Below are 24,881 nucleotides of genomic sequence, written 5' to 3'. Positions count from 1 at the left end.
TGACAATGAAGTTGAATTGAATTGAATTTGTAATGTGCCCTAAATGCAAAAGTATTGACATTTATAGATGTCTGCCTATTATTCTCCACAAAGCATTGACATGTGGAATGCATGTTCTTTTTATTCCAGCAAATGAAAACTCCAGAGAGCCGGTTTTCGGGCCACAATGTGACACCTCAGTACAGGATGCATTCTTACTACTCTGCTGCCTCTTACCTGGGCCAGGGGCTAAGCACAGCTGCATGTGTTCCTCAGCTGTTCACACTGGAAGATGGCTCCTCCTTCTCAGATGTAAAATCCAATGGTAGGTTTATTTTTGTTAGTTCCGTTTTTAAGGTATCAGTGTGTTATATAGGATATGATTCATTGAGGTTGCTCAGTGTTCATATCAAAGTCAACATGTACTTGGTGCAGTTTTGGAGCAGAAGAGTTTCATTTACCAAGGGCGTTAGAAAATTAGACAATAGAGTGTATCTCTTATGTGTATTTCAATCGGTACTGACAGCAAAAGGGGCAAGGTATGTGGTAAATGTTCCTCTACTCTGCCCCGGAATATTCATTTAGCTCAGAAGTCTCCCACATACATCACAAGTGTGTCTTCTCTTTTCCATTTTCTCATATTCTCTTGTATAATTTTTAAACCCCTTCCCTTGGAGCTTTAAGCACTTGCTTGTACACTTTAGCAAGCCTTTCTACTTCTTATAAGGCACGGACCAGGAGCATGATGCAGCGCTACCTATTGTAATGAGTGCAGGTTCAAAAACACTCAGGACACTTCACGATCCAAGATAAAACAACATGTTTGATTGTTACTCATTTTACTACCCTAAACATTCATTGCTTTCACTGTAGAGTGATTTCAGCCTGCATCACCCGCAAATACCCAGCAGTTACTTGCCAAGGCTATTTTAGCAGCAAAAAGAGCAAACTTTACCACCAAAAAGAAAAACACCACATCTTGCAAGTTTTACACCAAGTCACTCATCATCGGATTCATCATCTTCACCTTAATGGTGATTACTGGACAATAACCGTTATCCATGACAAGAATAGCCAGATCCCAAAATTTGAATAAATCGATATTTTACTTTTAATGTGGAAAATTAAAAAACTCAAAACATTGCAATAATGATACCTTTCAGAAATAATTTATACTTGGATAATTAACTTCACAAATGTGGCATCAAGACAGTTAGCCAAGGAATAATGCCCAAAAGTAGAATTAAAATAGGAATCATAAAATATTTAGCCATTCTAGCTTTCTCACAACTGAAATTGCGCTTTAGTACGAAGACATAAAAGCAAATTAAATGTTTCAATTGCTTCATGTGGAAATGTAGAAAAGGTCAATCAAAATTATTTTTCCTACCATTGATATTATTCTTGAAAATGAAATGTGTTTAATAATTTGGACGTGACCCTTAGCAAAAAATTCAGAACTAAATCTTTGCTGTCTATTTTTTAATGTGAATGATATCTTCCAATTAGTTTTAAAATGCTTACAGACATTGGGGTATATTTTCTGAAAGGCTCTCTAAGGAAAAATCTAATAGAAAACATTAAATTGTTTGTAATTTTAAGGCAGACATTAAATTGTTAAAAATAAGTGGTTAAGGTCTCTATTAAATAATGATGAAAATAACTTTTACTAAAATAATTTAGTATTGACCAACATAACATAATCCAGTCCCAACATTATTAAGAAAAGCTGTTTGTAATTAAAAAATATTGCTTCCCTTTTCCATTGTTGTTTGTTTAATCTTTTGCTCTTCTCTCATTCACGAGGTTGCTGCCATGTTGTTGTCAATTGATTAGTCTGCACTCACTGTGCCCATTGGCTATGATGTTGTGAGGAATTTCAAGTTGCAGACTTTGTGGCTAAATTCTGCAGGTCTGCAGCAGTGCTGTTGTCAGAGACACAAGCAATCCAACAGGCTCACTCATCCCTGTTGCTGCATTCCTTGAGTCGATCTGATAGGTAACCTGCAACCTGAGATTGCCCAGTTGGGTTGTTTGGTACTTGGTGAATGTACTTTATTGAAAGCAAGTCAGCATGTGTAGCGAGGGAGTTGTTGTAAAGTAACTGAGGAATGGTGGTAGGAACTTTATTTTTGTTTTCTCAGTAGCAGTTTTCATTCTTGTAGGATTCATTTTAAAGTGTAGATGTTGATGTAAATCACTTTGTTACATGCGTGCCCTCTACACTCCATCCACAATTTCAGTCACGCAGCAATTTAATATTTTATGGCAAAATGTGGAGTTAAAAACAGCCCAAGACTTGTGTAAAAATTCATGCCCACACGTTCTACCACACTGCAGTCCATTCTCCCTCACTCACCCTCTCTCTTCACTCAGTTCCCTTATATGCTGCACCTAGTGAGGCTGCCCTCCCACTCTTTGGGGTTGTTCCCTGGCTAATATTCATCATTTTCCCCCCTCGTTCCCATCACCTCACCTCTGGGTCACAGCATCTCTGGTACATGAAGACTGCAATTCAGCACAGTCCACACACTTGAACTCCCCAGAGATAGTCCATAATGTTGGCTGATTGTGGTCACATGCTGCTGGGTGGGAGAGTCAAAAAATGAAAGTAAGCGAAAACAGGCCAGAACAGATGCAGATGCTGTGTTTGCTACACCGGCACACTGGTAAGAAACTTACACGACTGTACCAGTAAGACAACTGAATTACCTTCATTTCTGGGGCCAACAGATGGGCCCAGACATGTGTGTTGTCAGCAGATGGGATTTACTTATTCTTTGGGGGTGTCTAACTCAGCCAACACACTTGTTAGCTTGGCGTCATTCTCACATTCTGTGCCCAAAACTTTGTGGTGTGAGTGCACCCACAGGTACTTGAGTGTGAATTTGTGCAAACTCTTCACTCACTGTGCACTTTTCTCGCCATTGGACCAAAACGTTGTTCTCTGAAGATCATGTAAAACCTGCTTTACAAGTAAAGGAAATCATATGCAGGAAGCTTCCACTCCTTAAAATCAGTTAAAGATGTGTAATGTCGGAACAATCATGAACACCAGCAGGGGAAAGACCTGAGCACCGCTTTCTTATCATAGCTCTGCAACTCAGTCATTTTGACATTGACATAGTTGCCTTCAGTAGACCAGAGAAGACAAATTTAAGGAACAAGGTGGTGGCTATATCTTCTGGAAGCATACACTGGAAAAAGAACTCCATCTTCATGGGATTCATTTTACAATCAAGAATGAGCTGTCTAGTATAATGACAGCAGCCATCCTGGGATAAATAAGCATCTCATGATCTTGTTCATTTGGAAGTTGCACTAACATGCTGTGGCTATGAGTGCACGTGGCCCAAACTGGGAGTTACAAATGAGGTCAAGAAGAAATTATGTTTGGACCTTGAACGTCCCAATCTAAGTCCCAATGAGACAAACTGATCCTTCTTGGTGATTTCTCTGCAAAAGTCAGGGAGTAGTGTGGATTCCATCCATCAAGAGTACAGTAGATATGATCTTCACATGCCAGAAATCCAAGACATATACAGGGTGCATTACCATGTATTGTACATGCTTTTCTTGACATTGGCATTTTCAATTCTATTAACTGAGGAGATACATTCTCAACTGTGGCTGTCCTCAGAAATGCATTACCATTCTCTGTTTGTGACATAATCTGCAAGCCATGATGCTAACCAATGCGTCCACCACAGACCAAATATCAGTTCAGTCTGGAATTGAGCAATGCGTCACAACAACCTTCTCCTCAGTCTGCATTTCTGCACCTCATCTCTGACAAGCTGTGTGTTGGAGTGGACTTATTCTACAGGATAAACAGGTTCATGTAATGGTTCAGCCTTTGACGTTTGCATTCTAGAACCAAAAAGAGACAACAGTGGGGTTTTCTCCATTGAAAGGCTGAGTTCCAGATCATTGTTCACTCCTTTGTAAGCATTTGAAAGGATGGATATTCTGAAGACAAAGATCCACTATTGATTTCCTACTCTAGTACATTCTTATTCTAATTGTCAAGGTACTTGAGGAAACTAGAAAACTGGGATCACTTTCCATGTCTCGGGGGTCACTTCTGAGTGAAGGCAGACATTGATGATTAAATTCACAACCACCTCCAATTGAGCACATTGGATCTTTACAATGCGAGCCCTAAGTGGTTCACAACACCCTAAACTACCCACGTTCCACTGCATCCCCACCTACATCCCACAAGCAGCATCTGCCTCACTGTGCACTTATGGATTGCACATCAAAGTCTTCAACCACTTCAAAACTCACAGAACTAGATGGAAGCGTCATCCTTTACCCAGATTAACTTTCTATGGAAAAGGAAAAAAAAAGATTTTCCCCTTCTTATGAAAGTCTATTTGATACTGTTTTAATGGACTTCCTCTCCAACAATACCTGCCTATAAATGTACTGTAAGCGTTCCAGTTCATGTTAGTGCAGTAATTCTGCTCAGAACCGTTGACATTATCACATCTTGAAGTCCCAATATTCAACCCTGCCAGAGATTGAGATGTTGGAAAGGAAGGAATTGTTCCTCTTCCACAGGTAACCCAGCAACTAAAACATCAACTGGAACAACTCTTCACTTACTAATTATATTAATGAGACTTACTGCAATTCCCAGTTTTGAATCGTATGCTTGAAAATGTGTATGACATGTCTGCTTTGTCCCCAAGTATAGAGTTTATTCTTTGTGTGTCACATACCTAGCCTGTAAGTTGTATGCTCTTCTACACTGTTAATAGACAAACCTAATGCTACAATTAACTGGATAAAGGTTCTACAGTAAAACTCCAATAATCCGACCTTTGGTAGTGCTGGACTGGCATTTTTTTTTTTGCATTCTTGGATGTTATTTCTGTTGCTACTCCAGCACACTTTTAATTCACATTTTTTAGATGTTACACGTTAGCGTAATTTTTTCCAGTGAACCTGGTGAGTTTAATGGGTGCGCAGGTATCAGGCTCCAGGTGTGTTTAAAGGGAGCAAGGAAACTATCTGGTGAACTAAATTGCAAACCATTCGGAAATCTGAGTAATCGGTTAGAGGATTATCAGAGTTTTACTATAGAAGTAAGCTTTATAAACCAGAAATCCCAGGTTTAATTGTCATGTGAGTTTGTAGATGCCATCTTAAGGTTAAGTCTAATAACTCCCTAATCAATGACTCGGGGAACTTGCCTGGGGATGAGAGAAAGTGATCTGTTTTGCACTCCCCATTACTGTTCTACAAACCCCTGCTAAAAGATGCATGTGTCGACTAACTGTCTTCATACAAGGGGTGAAGTCGATTTGCTACCTTATGCGCATTCAAACAATCGAACAGAACTCACTGCCTCAGTATATCTATGAAAAATAGGTTTTATGAGATGCATCAGAGAGTTGATAGTATCTAAAAAACTTTGCCCTTAGACAAATGTTGATGTCTTAAGTAAGACAGTGAACAGAATAAAACAGGAGTATAAATTAATATGGGAAAAATATACTTTTCCTTCAGGGTAATCCCTTTTGACATGAAATAGAACAAAAATTATCTAGCCACTGCTAGTTTCTTTAAATGTGGTTTTTCCTATTAAAATACTTCATCAGAAATTGTGCAGCTGCTGCAGACTGTCGTTTTCCTAAGATCCATCATTGCTAAGGTCCTGTAAACTTTAAATGGTTGGTTTTGACAGAGCTGTTATTTGCATCAAATTTCAACTCGTAAAATCTTATATCAATTATATCGCTATCAACAGGAGATAGAATACCACACGATCACAGACTCTTGATACTCAAATCGGAGAAATGAAAACAGCTAACATGAGTCATCAAATCTAAATGCAGAGTATTTGATTTGTTTGACAGAAGTGAGGATCTTAATGCTGCTGTTCCGTTTCCCTTTAACAATGTTTTTTGTTTGATTTAATTTGATGAATTGAGAATATAAACATGCAAGATCAGCTTTACTGTTTGAACTGAGAGTCTCCTGTCTTGTTTTTGCACTGGGAAGTGGCAGTAGAACGAGTGTTTCACTCCTGGTACATACCTTTGTATCAACCCAGACTCTCAGGACGGAGGTCTCGTGTTTCTGGTGGATCTAATGACCCCATGTGAAATGTATCTGGGCATCTCAGTTCTTGGGAACATGGCGTCCACAATGCAAAACCACGCCTTGTTTGTATCTAATTTAGGTTCTTACTCGAGAAACTAGTGCTATGGAAAATTGAAATAAAGGGGCTCCCTGCATTCTGGATGTCCTGACTTACGGAAATCCGACTTTACGCAAATTCTTCCAGAAACATTTTTTAAGAAAATTTCAAAACAGTAAATATTATAAAATGTTTCTTGGTATTCATTAACAACTGAAAATAGTAAGCCTTTAGTTTAATTGTGGGTGGTTTTAGTGTACATAATTGATAAAATGAAAGAATTATAGGACATGGATGAATAACTTCACAATATGGGTAGCTTATAGGCAGTTCATAAGAACTGGTCTTTCACATAACCCAGGGACTGAATATCATACACTGGCACAGTCGGGCAGAGATTCCCTACCTGGGTCCACAAACTCCACAGGATGGGTAGGACCTAAAGATTACTAGGGGCTTATGTGGGTTTAATAATAGAGGCAATTTGGTTACAAAGTTCACAAAAAAAGGTGAAATATAAATATCTCAACATATAAGCTGTCCTTGTGGTAGCTCTGCCAGCAGAACCTGGGAATCTCCAAGGTGGACACAGCTCATTAAAAAGAGAGGTCAATGATATCCTCATGCACTTGGGGAAGAGAGAGAGATGCATATTTTATCAAGGATGACCAATCGCCATTTTCATTCCAAAAAGCTGGGAACCAATAGCACGAGGGAATAGTCACCTGAGGTATGGTCAAGATACATTGTTGGAGCAATATATGCAGTTGGTTGTTGTTGCAATGCCTGACTCTATAGGGAAAGTTTTCCATTCCACAGTACTACCATTTCTAGATTAAACTTCAATCAAAAGAAAAATAAGTGAATAGACCATTCCAGTATGATGACAAAGTCCAGAAGCACTGACCTCCCTCCAGGAATGCCAGTCAATGCAAGCTGGCAAGTGTGTCAAGAGACAGGAACCTCTGAGTCCTGCAGATAAAGCGTCTTGATAGTGATCTGAATTGTCCTCGTCACGTTTTCTCATCTGAGCGTGCTCAGTTATCACTGTTGATAGAAATATAATGTTCCAGCACTTTAGTAAAGGAATGGAAGCATTTTGCTGGTAGTCTATATGAGCAGTACAAACACTGTTTAGTTTGCTTACCAGATTCGCCAAAGGAATACGAGTGTGAGGACTTCTCAACCTGAAACAGTTTCATCACCAGAGGTAATGTCAGGGACTACATTATAAATAAAAGCTTCTTATATCTAATTTGTGTGGTCAACATTTTGTTCCATGCTCCATTTGTTGCATTTTTCTAATGAGTTCGACCTGCAGGTTATATCTAAAATGTGTTCAAAATACCTATTTTCTCAGGAACTCAGTTTCTGCATATTGTACAGGAATCTTGAAAAATTATACATTTAGCTTCATCTAACATACCTCCTGGATTCAGAAGCGAAGAGAAGGTTGTAGTGAATTGCCTTCAAACTGATAGAGCATCAATTAAAACAGCTAATGCTGGAAATACTCAGAAGGTTAGGCATGAACTGAAAAGGGAAGTAGATTTAATATTTTCTGACAATGATCTTTCAAGATAACTCTTTAATTTGTGTTTTATGCATTGCGGCAGCAGAAGGCAATTATTGAAACATGTCAGCTTCCTTCTTAACGCTCTTACCTTCTTCAGCTCAGTAGTAATATGTAGACAACCTGTGCAAAACAAGTCTGTGTAATACTCAGGCATTAGTTAAGACCGCAGCTATCTGAGGCTATGAAAGGGCCTTACAATGATTGTGCTTTAGAATTAAGCAATAAATGGGTTGGGTGCAAATTGTTGAATTAATTAGGTTCTAATTATAACATGGGTGACAATCATTTTCCCATTTCAATAAATTGTATGTTAGGATAAATGCTGCATCATTATAGCATAAATTGGAAGATTAAAGGGCTGGAAACTAAGATCCAATAGCTCTATTACAGTGCTGAATGTTACAGCTGAGTACCTTTATAAATTAGATTGCAAGGTAGTTTCCTGACACCTGCTTGTTTCTCATCTTTGTTTGCCACCTACAGGCTTTTGCAAGTCTAATGCTTGTGTAGTCAGCTAATAATCTCTGAACAGAACAGTTTGCGTGTTTGTAAAGAGGTGACTGTAATGAATGGCAGTATACAATTTAACATGATTGATACTGTAATGTTGTCAGTCAACTGGATACAGTATAATTGGTGCAATATCTGCAGAATTTGAGTTGGGTACAAATTCTGAGTTAAATTATTTCATGAAATTGGAATACTTGGTGTTTGATTATGCAATAGCATTTCCTTTGAAAAATGTCCACCGTTTATTTATTTTGTTGCCATTGCATTTTTTTTGTTAAATAGAAAATAAGGGAGTGCTGTATTTCCAGCTTCCTCTCTCTTTCATCCAGTGCCAATTAACCATAAATGCATTTTGTTTTCTGTTAAAAATATATTAGGCAGGTCATTGTTCAACTTTAAAAGTATTGTATCCTGGCGGCATAGCTGTTGCCTACATGAATGTCTAGTATCTTCTCAAGTGGATTAAGCTGCTTGAGCACTTCTGTTTTAACTTGAGAATATAGGGGAAATAAATCTATTTCTCCTGGATCCTGCATTGATTTCCTTGTGCCGTTATGCTTAAATCTTGATAGCAATTTATTACCTTGCACAGGAGTAAAAGGGACATTGTTTATACTATCACTATCCAAGGCATTATTACATTTTCATAACGCCCAGAGTTGAACAGGGAACAATATCAATTAAAAAATTAAAATTAAACATGTGATAAATTACACATAGGTTAGAATATTGAATTGAAAGAACTTTGGTGAAACAGATCACAATTGTAAAGTTTGCATGATAAGTTTTTTAATATTCTGGATGGAATTGAAGAAGAATATTTCAGTGAGTCAAGGGTACTGGTGTCACCTCACCGGTCAGTGGATAAAATTTCACATTAGAAATATTTAAAAATAATTTGACTATTACTACTGTTAAGAACCGATTGAACTATTAATATTTTAATTTAGATTTCCAAGCTATTTTACATTTCTTTAAATGAAAGGAACAATAGTCTCCATAATTGTATAATATTTAAAGTGGATAGTAAGATCTGATGAGACATCTCAGCACATGTGAAAGTCTGTGGTTATGTTGCAATTTGTTAAAGTGGAGGCAATTAACTATAAATACTGGTAAATATTCAACTGTTTTACAGGGAAACTGGTGATTTTTTTTTTATTCACTTTTTAACTTTACATGTAAAAAAACATACATTAATGAAGACTAATGGCTTTGTTTTAAACAGAGAAAATGCAGGTATAGAATAATACCATCACTGGGATTTGTGTGAAATGGAGTAACAAGTGAGAAAGTGAGTTCCTTCCTCAGTGAGAAAGTGAAATGGACTGGGCAAAATTGCTCAAAATTTGCATTCAGTGAAAGGTCATTGCTTTGAATTGGATTTGAAAAAGACAATTCAGAATATCTTCATAATTGAGTGAAATTGACAGTCATTCTGGGAATAAAGGTTTGGATTATGCAAATCTCAAAGATGTCCTTGGTGTTGAATTCACTATCATAAGATCAGGCCTTGTAAGACTAAATTATGGTGAGATGTGCTTGTGTTTCCTTGAGTTTGAAAGGTTCATGATTGAGCTATTTCAACAGTACCTACCTGCTTTTAGTAAATTATCCTGAGATGCTTGCAGGAATTCCAGACTAAGGGCCCTGTAAAATGAAGGCGTGATAATCAATGGGAAAACAAAGAAAATCACGAGTGACCCTAAGGCTAAGATGTTGGAGGGTTCATGAGTATTGAAGGGCTGAAAGAGATTACTAAGGTGTGAATGTTTAAGAAAGAACTGTAGATGCTGGGAAAATCGAAGATAGACAAAAATGCTGGAGAAACTCACCGGGTGAGGCAGCATCTATGGAGCGAAGGAATAGGTGATGTTTCGGGTTGAGTCCCTTTAGACCAAAGATCCTATAGCGGATCCTATAGTCCACTCGACAAATAGCCGTAGTAGGGTCATGGGTAATCTTCAGCACCATTTCCGTAACCGGCTTCCGTCTCCGCTCTAGTATCTTTGCTGTGGTCCTGGTGTCCAAAGATTCCGTCTTCATACACAAATCATCTTTTTGTTTCTCAGCTGCAGGTGATCATTTTGATATTCCTGCCTAGTTCTCTTTATTAACTTTGTACATACAAAATATTGCCATTAGGAAGGAACTCCAGAAAATTCTGCACCCATTCAAGCCGCCCCCCGCCCCCCCGGTCCTCCGACATGGACACGGAACGATTGAGGGGAGCGTATGCGCGGATGGACGAAAGCAACGATCATAGAGCGGAATAGGTGCCATTTCGGTTCGACACCCTTCTTCAGACTGACAGTCAAGGGAAATGGGAGATATAGGCATATCTTCCATTCATTTGTCCTTAGTACCGTCTATATGTCATGTTCCTCTTTCCCCTGACTCAGTCTGAAGAAGGGTCTCGACCCGAAATGTCATCTATTTCACTCTATGATCGTTGCTTTCATGCGTCCGTCCGCTCGTTCGTTCGCCCTTGGATTAACTAGTGCAGGATAAAGCTGCAAATTCACGCACAGGATGTGTTTGTGTGAGAGAGGGAGAGAGATCCCGACACTTGCACATCTCCGTTTATTCCCCCTTCACAGGAATGTAGCGTTTATTTTGTAGGTCAAACACAGTGTTCTAAAAATGAAGTGTCTGAAGAAGGGTCTCGGCCCGAAACGCCTCCCATTCCTTCTCTCCAGAGATGCTGCTTGCGTTACTCCAGCATTTTGTGTCTACCTTCTTTCTAAAAACAAACCCTGGTCCCGCGATGTTTTAAAACACACCAAAAATGTTTTACGTTTTTTGCAGCATTCGGGTCCCCCCCCCCCCCCCCCCCCACCCGTCCGGGGAAATGAAAGTGTTTTTTTTTTTGTGGTAAAGGAGGGAGGAGGGTGAAATCGCTCAGTAACGGGTCATGGCAGCTATCGAAAAAGTCGACCCGAAATATCACCTATTCCTTCTCTCCAGAGATGCTGCCTGATCCGCTGAGTTACTCCAGCCTTTTGTGTCTGTCTTCGGTTTAAACCAGCATCTGCAGTTCCTCCCTGTACAAGGTATGTGCCGTTTTAACTGAACACATAACTGAAGTCGGGTCGGGTCAAAGATAGGGTTGGGATTACTGAAATGGTGGTAGTTACATTCCGTCGCGTACTACACGTCAGCCCATTGGATTTAGCAGGAGTGGTCTATCTTGCTCCGCTATAGGATCTTTGCTTTAGACTGATGTGGGGGTGGGCGGGAAGAAGAAAGGAAGAGGCGGAGACAGTGGGCTGTGGGAGTGCTGGGGAGGGGAAGGAGGGAGAAAGCAAGGACTACCTGAAATTGGAGAAGTCAATGTTCATACCGCTAGGTGGGGCATTAAAGGTATTTGAAGACTTGAATGTGAATTAGTTAAATTAGGCATCGTGTGCCCTTAGATTTCACCCGTTCCCCAACTCAGATCTATCACATTGCATTCTGGGAGTGCCTTAAATACTGATGTTGGAAACATTGTCTGCAGGGACCTATTTTCCAGAACCAGGCGCCTTCCCTTGGACTATGACAGTGTTCCTGCATGGGGTCTCTCCCAACATACAAGCAGAACAACTCTTGACAGTCCTAGAGGCTTCCTGCCTCTAAGCACACCAGTCATCAAAGCTTTTTACTAAAATCAGGTCTTTGATTAGGTCTTTAATTAGATTGAAAGATAGCCACGAAAAATAAACTTAATGGAAAGAAATGGCTCAAAGTTCAAATTACTAAATCATTTTCAGGACTAAAAAGCACATGCTTATGTGAAAGATCTCCTTACCATTCCTCTGACAACTGTTTCTTCCCATTTGGACTGTTGTTATATCTCCTTACCATTCCTCTGACAACTGTTTCTTCCCATTTGGACTGTTGTATTAGCACATGGCTCAGTGGACAGCTTTCCTAGATTGACCATGGAAGTTTGTGGATCTTCTTCTAGCCCTTTAGGACACCATGGCGAGTCTTCCGATGTGGCACAGGGGAAAGCCATTGCTAGCTTGCATCACGGTGGTGCATGTATGGAACCAGCTGCCAGTAGGAGGCTGGGACTATCCCAATGTTTAAGAAACAGACAGGTAATTGGATAGGACAAGTTTGAAGGGATATGGACCGAACGCAGGCAGGTGGGACTAGTGTAGCTGGGACGCTGTTGGCCGGTGTGGGCAAGTTGGGCCTAAGGGCCTGTTTCCGCACTGCATCACTCTATGACTCTATCAGTGGTGAGCTTTAGGACCTCTGTCGAAAGATGCAGGTGGGATTTTTACCATGCTATTTTACAGTGGAATAGAAGTGAGGTGTTCCTAGTTCCTATTGGTTTAACAAGGCCAAATAAATTGTGCAGTTTTCCTAATTTGTGGACAAAGGCAGAGATAATAAAAGACCTTTGTGATCCTAATAAATCACATTTTATATCTTCTATTTTCAGCAAGGATAAGACAAAACCCTTGTCTCCCAGACATCAGTAGAAAGATATGCCTTTGATCTAAACGTGCATAGGCACTATCTCTTCTATACATCTGTCTCGACCAGTTAATTTCAATTACCAAGACGTAGACAAATTTCTCACCTTTTGGTACATCCTTACTTGGGCATTATGAAACTGAAATTCCTTTATTTTGATTGTGCTTTTGTGAAGGGCGTTAGCTATTTTTCAGTGTCATATAGTATTCATATAGTGTGAAATGTATGGTGTAGCTACTATATGTATGGCAGTCCACACAGCCCAGTCAATGGCAGACAAACAGAACAAGCTCCACATCTTCACCAGGCTATCGAAAACAATGAATACTTCATTTATCAAAGTTGCAGGGGTTAAAATGAAAATACCAATACATTTAACCTGTCAAAATCAGACATCTTGATATATTGAACTATCTAAATATCAGAGCTTTGATAGGAAGAATTGTGATACATTATTGAATTCACATTACCTAAAAATAACTAGAGTTTATGTTGTAAAAAAAGGAATTAAATCACAATTAAGGGAGAAAACTAGTTTCGCAGGTTAAAACTGTGAAACTACTTCACAGCTTAAATACTTCTTTGTAATATCTGTTTTTATTGGAACGGACCTGAATGAAGCATGGATGAAGGGAGTTATTTTTGCTGGAGGTCTGTGCTGAGTGGTGTTCCATAGGGAACTCTGTGGAACGCCACTCGGCATAGACCTCCAGCAAAAATAACTCCTTTGTACAGAGGGATATTGAGGGAGTTCGTAGCTCCCTCAAAGTGGAAATACAATTAGATAGAGTGGTAAAAAAAAAATCTTATGGTATGCTTGCCTTCATCAGTCATGGCATTGAATATAAGAGTCAGGATATCGTGTTTCAGCTGTATAAAACTTGCGTTGCTGCATTTGGAGTATTGTGTGCAATTCTGGTCACCCATTCCAGGAAGGATGCAGAGGTTTCGGAGAGGGTGCAGAAATGGTTTACCAGGATGCTGACTGAATTAAAGGGTGTTGGCTATAAGGAGAGGTTGGACAAACTTGTATTGTTTTTTCTGGAGCTTTGGAGGTTGACAGGTCTCATTTTTTTAATGAAATGCATAGATAGTTAGGGTAGACAATCAGAACCGTTTTCCCACAGTGGACATTTCAAAGACTAGAAGCCATATCTTTAGGGAGGGGAATTTAAAGCAGATGAGTGGGGCAAATTATTTTACAAGGGGAATAGTGTTGCCAGGTGTGATGGTGGAAGCAGATACAATAGTGGTGTTTAGGCACATGGATATGCAGAGAATAAACTAATTTGATCCCACGCAAACAGAGGAGATTAATTTAATTTGGCACATTGTGGCCCGAAGAGCCTGTTCCTATGGCTTGCTATTCAATGTTTCTGTGGTTTTTATTTCTATTTCTCCAGAAATAAATCCTGTATTGCTTCATTGAAAGTGTAGTACATATAAAATGGCCTTTCGGAAATCCAAATCCAAATAATCCAAATGCTGTTTGTATTTAATTTCTCAATTCCAGCTTGGTCAAGCACGTTCTCTGCTTTCAAATACCTACACTGACTACTTATTAGTACATTTTCACTTTCTGCATGTTCAGTAGGCTGATGATGACCTTGCTTTTGATGTAGTCTGCGTGACTTTTGACAATAGCTCATATTGCAGACGAGAAGTAAAAACCCATGGGATGCAAGGAAAACAGCAACTTTGGTTCAGATGCTGGAAAATTGAGGGTGCACAAAAATGCTGGAGAAACTCAGCGGGTGCAGCAGCATCTATGGAGCGAAGGAAATAGGCAACGTTTCGGGCCGAACCCCTTCTTCAGACTGAAACGTTGCCTATTTCCTTCGCTCCATAGATGCTGCTGCACCCGCTGAGTTCCTCCAGCATTTTTGTGTACCTTTGGTTAAAAATTAGTTTAGTGGATGATAGTCATTGGTGTTTTAGTGGCTGGAGGACTCTGTCAGTGTGTTCCATGCACTTTTTGTGATTATATTTTCATGATGGAATTGATGTAGGTTATACACAATTATAATATTTACCAATTATACCAGTTGGTGGTGTAAAAACAAGTTCTAGGCTGAATGAAGCTATTAATGGACTGGCTAAGTAGACATAAATGTCACATAAAGAACTCCATTTGTGAGATAATGCATTCAGAGAAACAAAAGAATTGTAGGAATAGAAACATAGAAATTAGGTGCAGGAGTAGGCCATTCGGCCCTTCGAGCCTGCACCGCCATTCAATATGATCATGGCTGATCATCCAACTCAGTATCCCGTACCTGCCTTCTCTCCATACCCCCTGATCCCCTTAGCCACAAGGGCCACATCTAACTCCCTCTTAAATATAGCCAATGAACTGGCCTCAACTACCCTCTGTGGCAGAGAGTTCCAGAGATTCACCACTCTCTGTGTGAAAAAAGTTCTTCTCATCTCGGTTTTAAAGGATTTCCCCCTTATCCTTAAGCTGTGACCCCTTGTCCTGGACTTCCCTAACATCGGGAACAATCTTCCTGCATCTAGCCTGTCCAACCCCTTAAGAATTTTGTAGGTTTCTATAAGATCCCTTCTCAATCTCCTAAATTCTAGAGAGTATAAACCAAGTCTATCCAGTCTTTCTTCATAAGACAGTCCTGACATCCCAGGAATCAGTCTGGTGAACCGTCTCTGCACCCCCTCTATGGCAATAATGTCCTTCCTCAGATTTGGAGACCAAAACTGTACGCAATACAAGGTAACCAGTGATATTGAGTGTGGAGGAATGGAGAAGTTTTGTTACATGTGTTCATACATAAGTAGACAATGTGGTTTAGAAGGCAGAGTTGATCTTTGCTTGTATTGACCAAGGCTTAGAATAGTAAGGAGATCACACACTCGTTAATCCACAGATAGAGAAGTGCATGCAGTTTTGGTCAGCATGCTAGGGGAAAGATGTGAAGAAACCAGAGGAGATTCTTGTAGCTGTAAGGGGAGACTGACTGGAATGGGAATGTTTAGAATAAAGGAGAGAGTAGAGATTTAACAAATGCATACAAATCCTGAGTGACCCAGGCAGGGTAAAAATTAATCGGATCATTTCTTTGGATATATTTTCACCCGGCCTGGGTTCTCATAATTTGTATGCATTATTTGTATGACTTGGCAAATGAAATTCATCATGTATTGCAAAACATACTTGGCTAATAATGTATTATTGTATTGTATAATTGAATTATTCTGAATATCTCATTTCTTTAGCAGTGGTTGTTAATTAAGCAACAACATTATGTTAATTGTAGAAGGATTAGAAGACGTGAGAAAAACTTGCCGGGGTCTGGATCTTTCAACCATATGAGCTACCTGTATGAGCAGCACAAAGCAAATGGGAGAAAGCTAGAAAGTGGTAATAATGTAAATAAAACCATATGTAGTTGACATAGACATTACGGGCATCCTGTATAGCAAATTTCCATTATTGCTATTATTTTTTTTCCAGCTATTAAGCTGTGTTGTGTGGTTTGTAGGAATTGTAGCTTCTCCATTTAGAAATATACGTATTCACCAGTCCCATCCAAAATAATTTTCACGTATGTAATAAATGCTATAGCTTTCTCTTCCCTGACTTCTGCATGGATGCAGTAAATTTGGACTGGGCATTTATACTGTCTAAATGTAATCAATGTAATAATTAACTCCTCCTTTCCGTCTTAAATGTCTTCATACTCTTTGATGTATTTTATCTGCTGTCATGTCAACCATATTAATCTCCCCAGTAAATACCGTCAAAGTAAATGTAATATATTTTACATTTTTTTATGATTCTGTATCATCATTTCTATCCTCGTCTCCCTTGATTTTATTTTTATTATTAATCAGTTAAAAAAAACGTTGGTATTTTTATTATTCTATGCTAATTTAATTTTCTATTTCTTCGTTGCCTTCTTACCTGATCTCTATTGCTATCTATTTTGTGATTGTCAATGTATTTTATAAATGCATTTAAAAAAAAAAAAAAAAGATTTTGTATGATACTGCACAGTATACTCCATTTGTAAGCTCACAGTGCAAAGCCACGACTGTGTATAATCATGTTTCCTTTTAGCAATTGGTTGAGTGATTTGTTTTTGACTTCTCGCCTAACATCATGCCATTCACCTTAGTTGTCCCTTTGCATTTGTGATTAAATTAGTTTTACCTTTTCCTCATATACCTTCCCCCCCCTCCCCTCATTGCTCAATTGTTGATGGCTCTGGTTGCATTGATGCACCAAACTGACATCACAGCAAGCTGTGTACCTGTCATTAATGAGTATTCCTGTGGTAGACTGAAAATTATATACCTGTCTCCAAATGCAACCTACTTAGAATATGTTTAAATCATTAGCTTGGTATTGCTAGTCTGCATCAATGATACAAATGGTAAGAAAAAAGTTTAAAAAATGATTTTAAAAAGCATGATAATTTGAAACCAAATGAGTTGGCTTTCAGCTCGGAAAGAGAATGGTACAATGAGATTTTTGATATTTCAGACCATTCTTAAACAGTTATACTTTTTGTAGTAAAGTGTATCCGTTGCTCCATTTACTAAGCGTGCTGTTGAGTTGTATAACCTTCAGGGCTGAAGCTCTGTCCTTCTGTTGAAAATTGCATCCAGAATTAGTGAGCAGGAACAGTTAAGATTTACAAACAATGATGGAGCTTGTCATGCTTCTTTCACAATTTATCATCTTGGCCCAGTGGCAGGGCGGTGAAGTGTTCTTCATAAAACCAGCCCAGTGTGAAATATGCCTCGCTGGAGTGTATACTGCTCTAAAACTCTTTGGCAGTCTTTACTGTAAATCCGCATTGCCACCTGACATTACAGTATATCATTAAGGAATGCAGGCTGGAATCTGTGCATGAGTGCAGTTGACATAGCACTGAACTGTTCTGAGCTGCGTTAGGGTGAAGTCGGTGTCACCCACTCTGTGTTACTTGGAACACGTGTTCATTTTTACTGGAATAACTCAGAATTAGTACAACTTCTACAATATTTTTAATGATATGCATGGTTACATTTCAGTCATTTATTTTCTTTGAATGCAGCTGTTCTTTAAACACATTCTTTGGATGTATGTGATACTGAAATTTGATCGAACTGCCCATGTGTTAAGTTTAAAATCTAATTTAAAAAACATTTACAGTTTTTTTAAAACACTGTATAGTATCTTTCCTGACCCTAAGCTGAGCATCTGACCCTGTATTTCTATTATTGAGTTGGATACCTTAAGATCCATGATCAGTTGTTTCCTCACATTATTTACTTGTTCATATCTAATCCACGTCAGTTGCATTTCTCTCCTTCAGGATGGCCTCTTTCTTTACATCCACCGTAAATGGCAGCTCATCTAAAACTTTCCTGTTTGTCTTCTGATTTGCATTCCATCCTCCCAGACTTTATTCGTGTTTACATAAAATGGTTTCTGCTCTGGTAAAACTTTAATTTTATAATTGGCATTATTTTAAAAACTGAATCCTGCAATTCCAAAGCATTCTGTTATCGCATCCAACTCCAAAGTATTCTATGATCTTTCCCTTCCTGGCTTCCCATGTATTCCAATTTTCCTCGCTCTTCCATTGATCTAAATACTCACTTTTGTATACGATTAAGTTCTTCATAATATGCATGGCTGTAGATAACTTCAACTCTACATGAACAGGAATTATTCAAATTTGGTATATATTTTTTCAGAATTTTTATGATGCATAGGTTTAAGCTAAAGAAGTTCATACTGGTCGTTTACTGGGTGATATGTAAAACTCTGCTAACTCTGTTAATCCATGAAAGATTTTGCAGCTGCTGGCATTTAGCCTCACTGCTGGGGTCTAAGCTATCAAAGGGATATATGGGCATTACAAGCAGCAGCAGTCTTCCAGCTACTGGGTGGTGTTGGTGTTTCAAGAATAGATGCTGCAACAATGGCAGGAAGAAAGATGGGTGCTCTCAGAGGGTAAGAGGGACCCAGGCAGATTAGTGGAAAATTGAAACTGCAGCAGTTCTTTGTGCAAGGGGCCCCACTGAGACTGCTGGCAGTTGATTGCCAGGGAGATTAGTATCACCAATAAGCATCCTATGATTCCCTATAATTTTCATAGAGCCACACAGCATGGAAACATACCCTACAGTCCAACTTGTCCATGCTGACCAAGATGCCCCCATCTAAACTAGTCCCATTTATGCATATTTGGGACATATTTCTCTTTGTTTTATCTATGTACCTGTCCACCACACCTTCTCCTGTAGTGCAAAGTAGACAAACTCTTCTCCCTTAAGTATGGATCATGCATGAACTTCCCATTATAGCAGTGAGCAGCCAGCAGTAAGATGTAACAGAACAGTGGCAATAGCCTGGAATAAGGTTAACATTCAATCCATATTTGTAGGCCTGTATTTGAGATTCTAGCAGTGCACATATATCATAAGGACAAGAATGCAATAGAATCTTCATCCTTCCAATAAAATGTATTCAGGGCAATGGAATTTCGAAAGTGATTTTTCCATGAGTAATTCTTCCTCTTGCGTATGGTGAGCACAGCCTAAAGTTGTAGATCAAGAGTAGACATCCAGGCCAGGACAGCATCAGTTACTGGGTGGATGGCTTTGATGCCCCAGGGAAAAGCCTCAGTGGACAGTCATTCACGATGTGCGGGATGGTCTGGTCTGGATGTCCGCAGTCGCAAGCAGGGTTGTCTGTAATCCCCCACGTATGCAGGTGATGGGCTGTTCTTGCATGGAGGGTACGGATTCAGTTCAGGGTTAGCCATTGCTTGTGATGGAGATCAAAACCCGGTGGTTTCACTGTGGGGTGTGTGATGACCTCTCCATTGTTGGTGTTGGCATCTTTCCAGAGTCTGCACGCCTCAATTTGAGTCAAAGTCTTCCAGGGATTTAACAGAAGACCAGAAGGGTTTGACGGACTTCAGGCGCATGTTCAAGTCAGCATGGATGGGAAGGTCAGGGTTAGCCTTGATGGTGCACCAATCTTTCAACATCCTCTCCCTTTTGCATTTGCTGGGAGGGGCGACATGAGAGAGGACAGGGAGCCACTGCAGGGGTGTTGACTTAAGCATCCCTGTGATGACCCGTATTGCAGAGTTAAGGACAGTGTCAACTCGTTTGGTGTGGCAGCTATTAGCCCAAGCTGTTGAGCAAAACTCAGCTGTTGAGTAGACTAGGGCTAACCCTAACCCTAGTCTAACGGAGGGTGTGCGCATTGGATCCCCAGCTATTGCCTGCACGTTTCCTGATGATGTTGACCCTTGCTTTCGGTTTATCAGCCGCCCTCTTCAGGTGTTCACAATAAGTGAAGGTGCGATCCAGGGTGATCCCGAGGTACATGGGGAATTCTTCATTCCTCACCGGCTTACCACAAAAGGACGCTCGTAGCTTTGCATTGGCGAGCTGATTGCTGAGGTGAAAGGCTGTGACAGTTGCCTTACATGGGTTAGGGCAAAGTTGCCAGAAGGTGAAGTGCTCCTCCATCCCCTTCAAGTCTTGGGTTAGCACTCTGCTGATATCCTTGGTAGGCAAGGGCAGCTCCCTGGTGGGCAAGTGCATATGCAAACTTCCTGGACGAGGTAGTTGGCATGTCACTCACATAAATGTTGAAGAGTAGGGGAGCTAGGACAGAGCCCTGGGGGAGACCATCATATAGGGTCCTGACAGAGCTGGTCTGGTTCCCAAGCACTACCCTAATCTACGGTTGCTGAGGATGGATGAGAGGGCACACATGGTGGTTTGGCACTTCAAGATTCTGGAAGCTTTCAGCAACAGACCATGTCTCCACACAGTGTCATAAGCCGGTGACAGATTGATGAGAGCAACACCAGTTTTCATGGCACGGGTGGGAGATTGCAACCTTCACGTTCTCCACCTTGTTTTGACTAATGCAACAACCCGACGTGCACAAACAAATAGATGTAGTGTTGTGGTGTCACTTTTGACCAGGAGTAATTAATAAGCTTGAAGAATGGTCCTGACCCGAAAAGTCACCTATCCATGTTCTCCAGAGATGCTGCTTGACCCGCTGAATTACTCCAGCAATTTGTTTTTCTTTAATTAAGAACTGCTGCTTTTCAGACCAGATTGAGAAACAAAGAACTACAGACGTTGGTTAATACACAGAAGGACATAAAGTGCTGGAGTAACTCATTGAGTCACTCAGTATCCCTGGACAACATGTCTAGGTGACATTTTGGGTCGAGATCCTTCTTCAGACTGATTGGGGAGGGGGGAGGGGGGGGGGGAGCGCTGGAAAACGAGAGGCAGGACAGTGTGGCATGTTATAAATCAACATAGGCAAGCGGAGTTTTTTGATGGGGTTTGTTTTTTGATGGGTCTTGGCAGACCAGATGGTTGGAACAAAGGCCAGAAATAAGGAAGGAAGGAAGGTGTGAGACGAGTTTGCAGAGCTGCGGTTAGTAAAGCCAGACGGAGGAAAGTGGCCGGAGGAGGGAGTGAGTGAGTGGAGGGGAGAAATAGGTGGGAGTCCAGGTGGGCCACAGGGGGTTGAAAAGGAAGGGGGAGGTGTTACCTAAAATTAGAGAATTCGATGTTGGTTTGTAAGCCACTCGAGCGGAATATGAGGTGCTGTTCCTCCAGTTTGCATGTGGCCTCACTCTGGGACCGGAACAGAAAGTTCAGTGGGAATAGGAAGGAGATTTAATAGGGTTTGCAACCGGGAGTTCCAGAGGGTCTTGGCAGACCGAGCTCAAGTGTTCAATGAAACCGTTGTCGAGTCTATGCTTGGTCTTGTTGATGTGCAGGAGGCCATATCAGGAACACCAGATACAGTGGATGAGACGAGGGAAAGACAAAGCCTGACTGGTGATAGGTAACACAGCGTGGTGGGTGATTACCAAATGTGGTGGAGTAAGGGACAAAGTCTAGAGAGGAACGGAGACAAAGGGTGTGAGATAATGAGAGAAGAGGAGTGAAATGTAAAGCCAGTTGAAGTGGTATGGGTGGTAGGGGACGGGTGAAAAAAGAGGATGAGAATGAGTGTGGGGAGGAAAGAGCACGATGATGGGGATGTGGGAAAATTTGACTATTCTAAACATCTGCCGTTTAAGAATTCAAGTGACTATACATTTTATTTACTGTTTCGCCATGGAAACTAATTCTTAAAGCCTTTTCTACTTCTGTAAACATTTTTTTCATAACATATTTTGGTAAAATTAATCAATTGTCCAATTCATATTATTCCATGCAAAGTTCATTTATTGTATCACAGACATAAACAAAATCAATTGAGCAGCATACAATTACTACTTTAGCAAGGCATTAATGTAATGTAGATGTAATGTAGATATGCAAGATATGTGAAACCGATTCAAAGTGAATATCAAAAATGGAAGTATGCGATGCCATGACTCTCCTTGCCCGGTTCAAGACTGGCTGAACAGTGTGTTCGGGTTAAGTTGCATTTGCAATGCTGGTGAGATCCTGGTCTCACATTTACATTGTATGAATTCCAGTGAGCTACCTGTATGGTTGCTGGGAGAATTCCATTGCAAAACATCAACAGATAATTAGCTGATTGCTGATTAATTTCTAATCAGTCAGTTGCTGATCAGCAGCAATATAGATGGCAAGCCATAGCAACAGTGGAACGAACGTGAGTTCCTGGGTTCATGTGGGCTAGCATGTGGAGACCTTGGCATGTGATATCCTCAAAATTGCCAAGAAACTGGCAAGTAACTGGTATTTCAGCATGCTGCATTTGCTGGAATATTGAAGATAGTTTTTTTTTAAGTAACCTTTGAGCAAATTTGTTCTGGTAAATGCTGTGTGGTGGAATAATTGAATTTAACTAATTTATCTTTTTTAAGAACCTGGATTTGAACAAAGATCATATAATCCACTGTCTCAATTTTTATCATGAATAAACAAATATTTTATGATTTTGAACTAGCATTGTTGCTAAAGTGTAGAAAATCTATTGGCAATTTATGTTTTAAATGGGAGATCAACAAGGGATCAAAACTAATAACATACAAGAATGTAACCTATTTTCTTGGTGACCTCTCCCCTCTAATATGTAAATTGGCTATCTGTTTCCAGACGACTCAGTAGGCTTAGCCTCCTATCATTTGGCACATCAAGTAAGTAGATCTTGTCAATTTTTTTCCATTTATTAAGAAAGACAAAAAAAAAATTCTGAATAGTTGGTGCAAGGTCATGCCTCGAGTTAAGTATTTTAAGCTTCGATCTCTGCACCTTGTTAGGTGATTTTCTCAGAAAGACTTCATGTCAGTCAGATCTCACAAAAGCATACATCATTGACTTTGGGCTGCTTCATGATCAGATGAAAAGATAAAAGTAAACAATTAGTAGTCTACAATGCTCTAAATGAGAACATGATAGCTAGCTCATTGTACATCCATTGTCCGATTCCTCCTTCATGACACACTGTAGTGAACTTTTGAAATTTGTTTCTCCTGTCCACAGAACCTACCCAGATACAGTCCCTCCAGCCAAGAGAAAGAGCTGCAGGCCTGTATTTGTGTCTCTGGTTCAAAGAACAGTTAGAATAATGTCTAAAATGTTATTAGGTCTTTAAGCAAGACCCGTTTAAAGCTAGATATGTGCCAGTTACGTTTTTGCAGCAATGTCTGTATAACGTGAAAATTGTGCAAAGTTTTCTTATTTCTAAATCTCACATCATATGCCAGAATTGAGTGGTTGGCTGCCATGACATGCTGCTAAACATCTCAGAATAATACACCCCATTCTTTCTCCTTGCAGGAGGTGTTTGCTCTGTTTTACAGCTCTTGGCAAATCTTAGCTGTACTTTGCATTACGGAAATCTGTGGACATTAACTGTAGTCAACCAATTAAAGAGCTTCAATTTCTGATGCACCAATCAATAGACATTAATGTTGGTCTGTTCTGCACCAATTGACTATTCCATTGATATCCCCACTCCATTTATTTGTTATTCCTGTGTGATGATGTTCTGATCCTTCTCCGTATACATATCGCTTATTGATCAGCTTTAATAATTTGACAGGAAAGCTCTTGCCAGCAATGCATGGAACTGCTGAGATGTAGCCGGGGGGATTGCTAATGTGTTAATTGAGCAGATCTTACTTGGTACAAATTGTGGAATTGACTATCCTTGATTCTGAGAAATAACCTCTTGTCTCATATTTGGTACAAGTGCACCGATCAAAAAAAAAAAGGACTTCCCAGAACTTCAGATTGGGACAAATAGAATACTTAATAACTTGCCAAGCTTAATAGTGTTGAAATCATGCTTCAATATTAAATAAGTAGGAAAACTACAGGTTACAGCCCTATTCTATAAGATCTTCATGGGATCACTCCACATTCTGTCCTTGTAATGTTCTCTCAACCGTATTCTAAAACAAGTTTTTTTTTTTTTCCAGTCAGTCATACATCCTTGTGTTTGCTCCATCTTGGTGCCTAAGCTAGTATGTTCTTGTCCTCAGGAACTCTTCCCCTAAATCTCTTTGCTTTGCCATCTCCATCTGTCAAAGACGGGCTTCAGAACTTGCCATTATCATGTTGTTTCTTGTCTTTCCAAACTTACCTAATTTCTACTTAAATTGTTTCTCCTACAGTAAAGCTAATGTAACTTATAAAGGGCCTGTCCCACTTCGGCTATTTTTTAGGCGATTAGGCTGTCGCTGTGGTGTCGCCTGTATGGTCGTGAGTAGTCTCCTCAGTCGCCCAAAGAGTTGTTGTGTATTTCTGGTAACCGCTGGATTTTCAACATGTTGAAACATTTTCCGAGGGTCTGTGACAGTAGGTTTGACGCAAATGAGCGCAGCTTGACTTCTCCTGTAGGTGCTGTCGTAGTTGTCGCCAGGTTAACTGAGGTTGTTGCCAGGTGATGTAGGTTGTCGCCGGTGCTGACTTAGTTTTTTTTTGTTAAAGTAATGGTTCTATTTCAGATTTTATGTCAAAGGGTCCAGTCGCCAGTTTTTTGGCGACGCCGGCAATCACCTAAATATAGCCTAAGTGAGACAGGCCCTTAACTCCTTTAACTTGCAAAGAGATGTAGACATGAACATTAACTTTGATAGCAAGGCTAAATAAATAATGACCAATTAAAACTTTGAATTTCAACACATTCAGATTTCTGAAAAAAAAGATATGGTTTCATCTTGTCAGGGCAAACATAAACCTCTCTGACTCCCTGGTGTGTTCATCCCTTGC

The 24,881-nt window shown here is 39.9% G+C and overlaps 1 protein-coding gene across 2 annotated transcripts in view; it reads left to right on the top strand.

Annotated features, from left to right (window-relative positions):
- dmrt1 (doublesex and mab-3 related transcription factor 1) overlaps positions 1-24,881 on the top strand; it is a 110,707-nt gene that overhangs the window by 69,646 nt on the left and 16,180 nt on the right. The window contains exons 5-6 of one of the 2 annotated variants that reach the window (XM_055632819.1): positions 130-304; positions 7,281-7,340. In XM_055632819.1, coding sequence (XP_055488794.1) covers positions 130-304; positions 7,281-7,321 — 216 coding nt within the window. In that variant the 3' untranslated portion in view covers positions 7,322-7,340. The remainder of the gene's footprint in view (positions 1-129; positions 305-7,280; positions 7,341-24,881) is intronic. The other variant, XM_055632818.1, reaches the window with a different exon arrangement.

Source organism: Leucoraja erinacea, chromosome 3 (genome assembly GCF_028641065.1).
Source record: "Leucoraja erinacea ecotype New England chromosome 3, Leri_hhj_1, whole genome shotgun sequence".
Lineage (NCBI taxonomy): Eukaryota > Metazoa > Chordata > Chondrichthyes > Rajiformes > Rajidae > Leucoraja > Leucoraja erinaceus.
The sequence above is the reverse complement of the archived record's forward strand: the minus strand, read 5'-3'. Positions and strand labels throughout refer to the sequence as shown.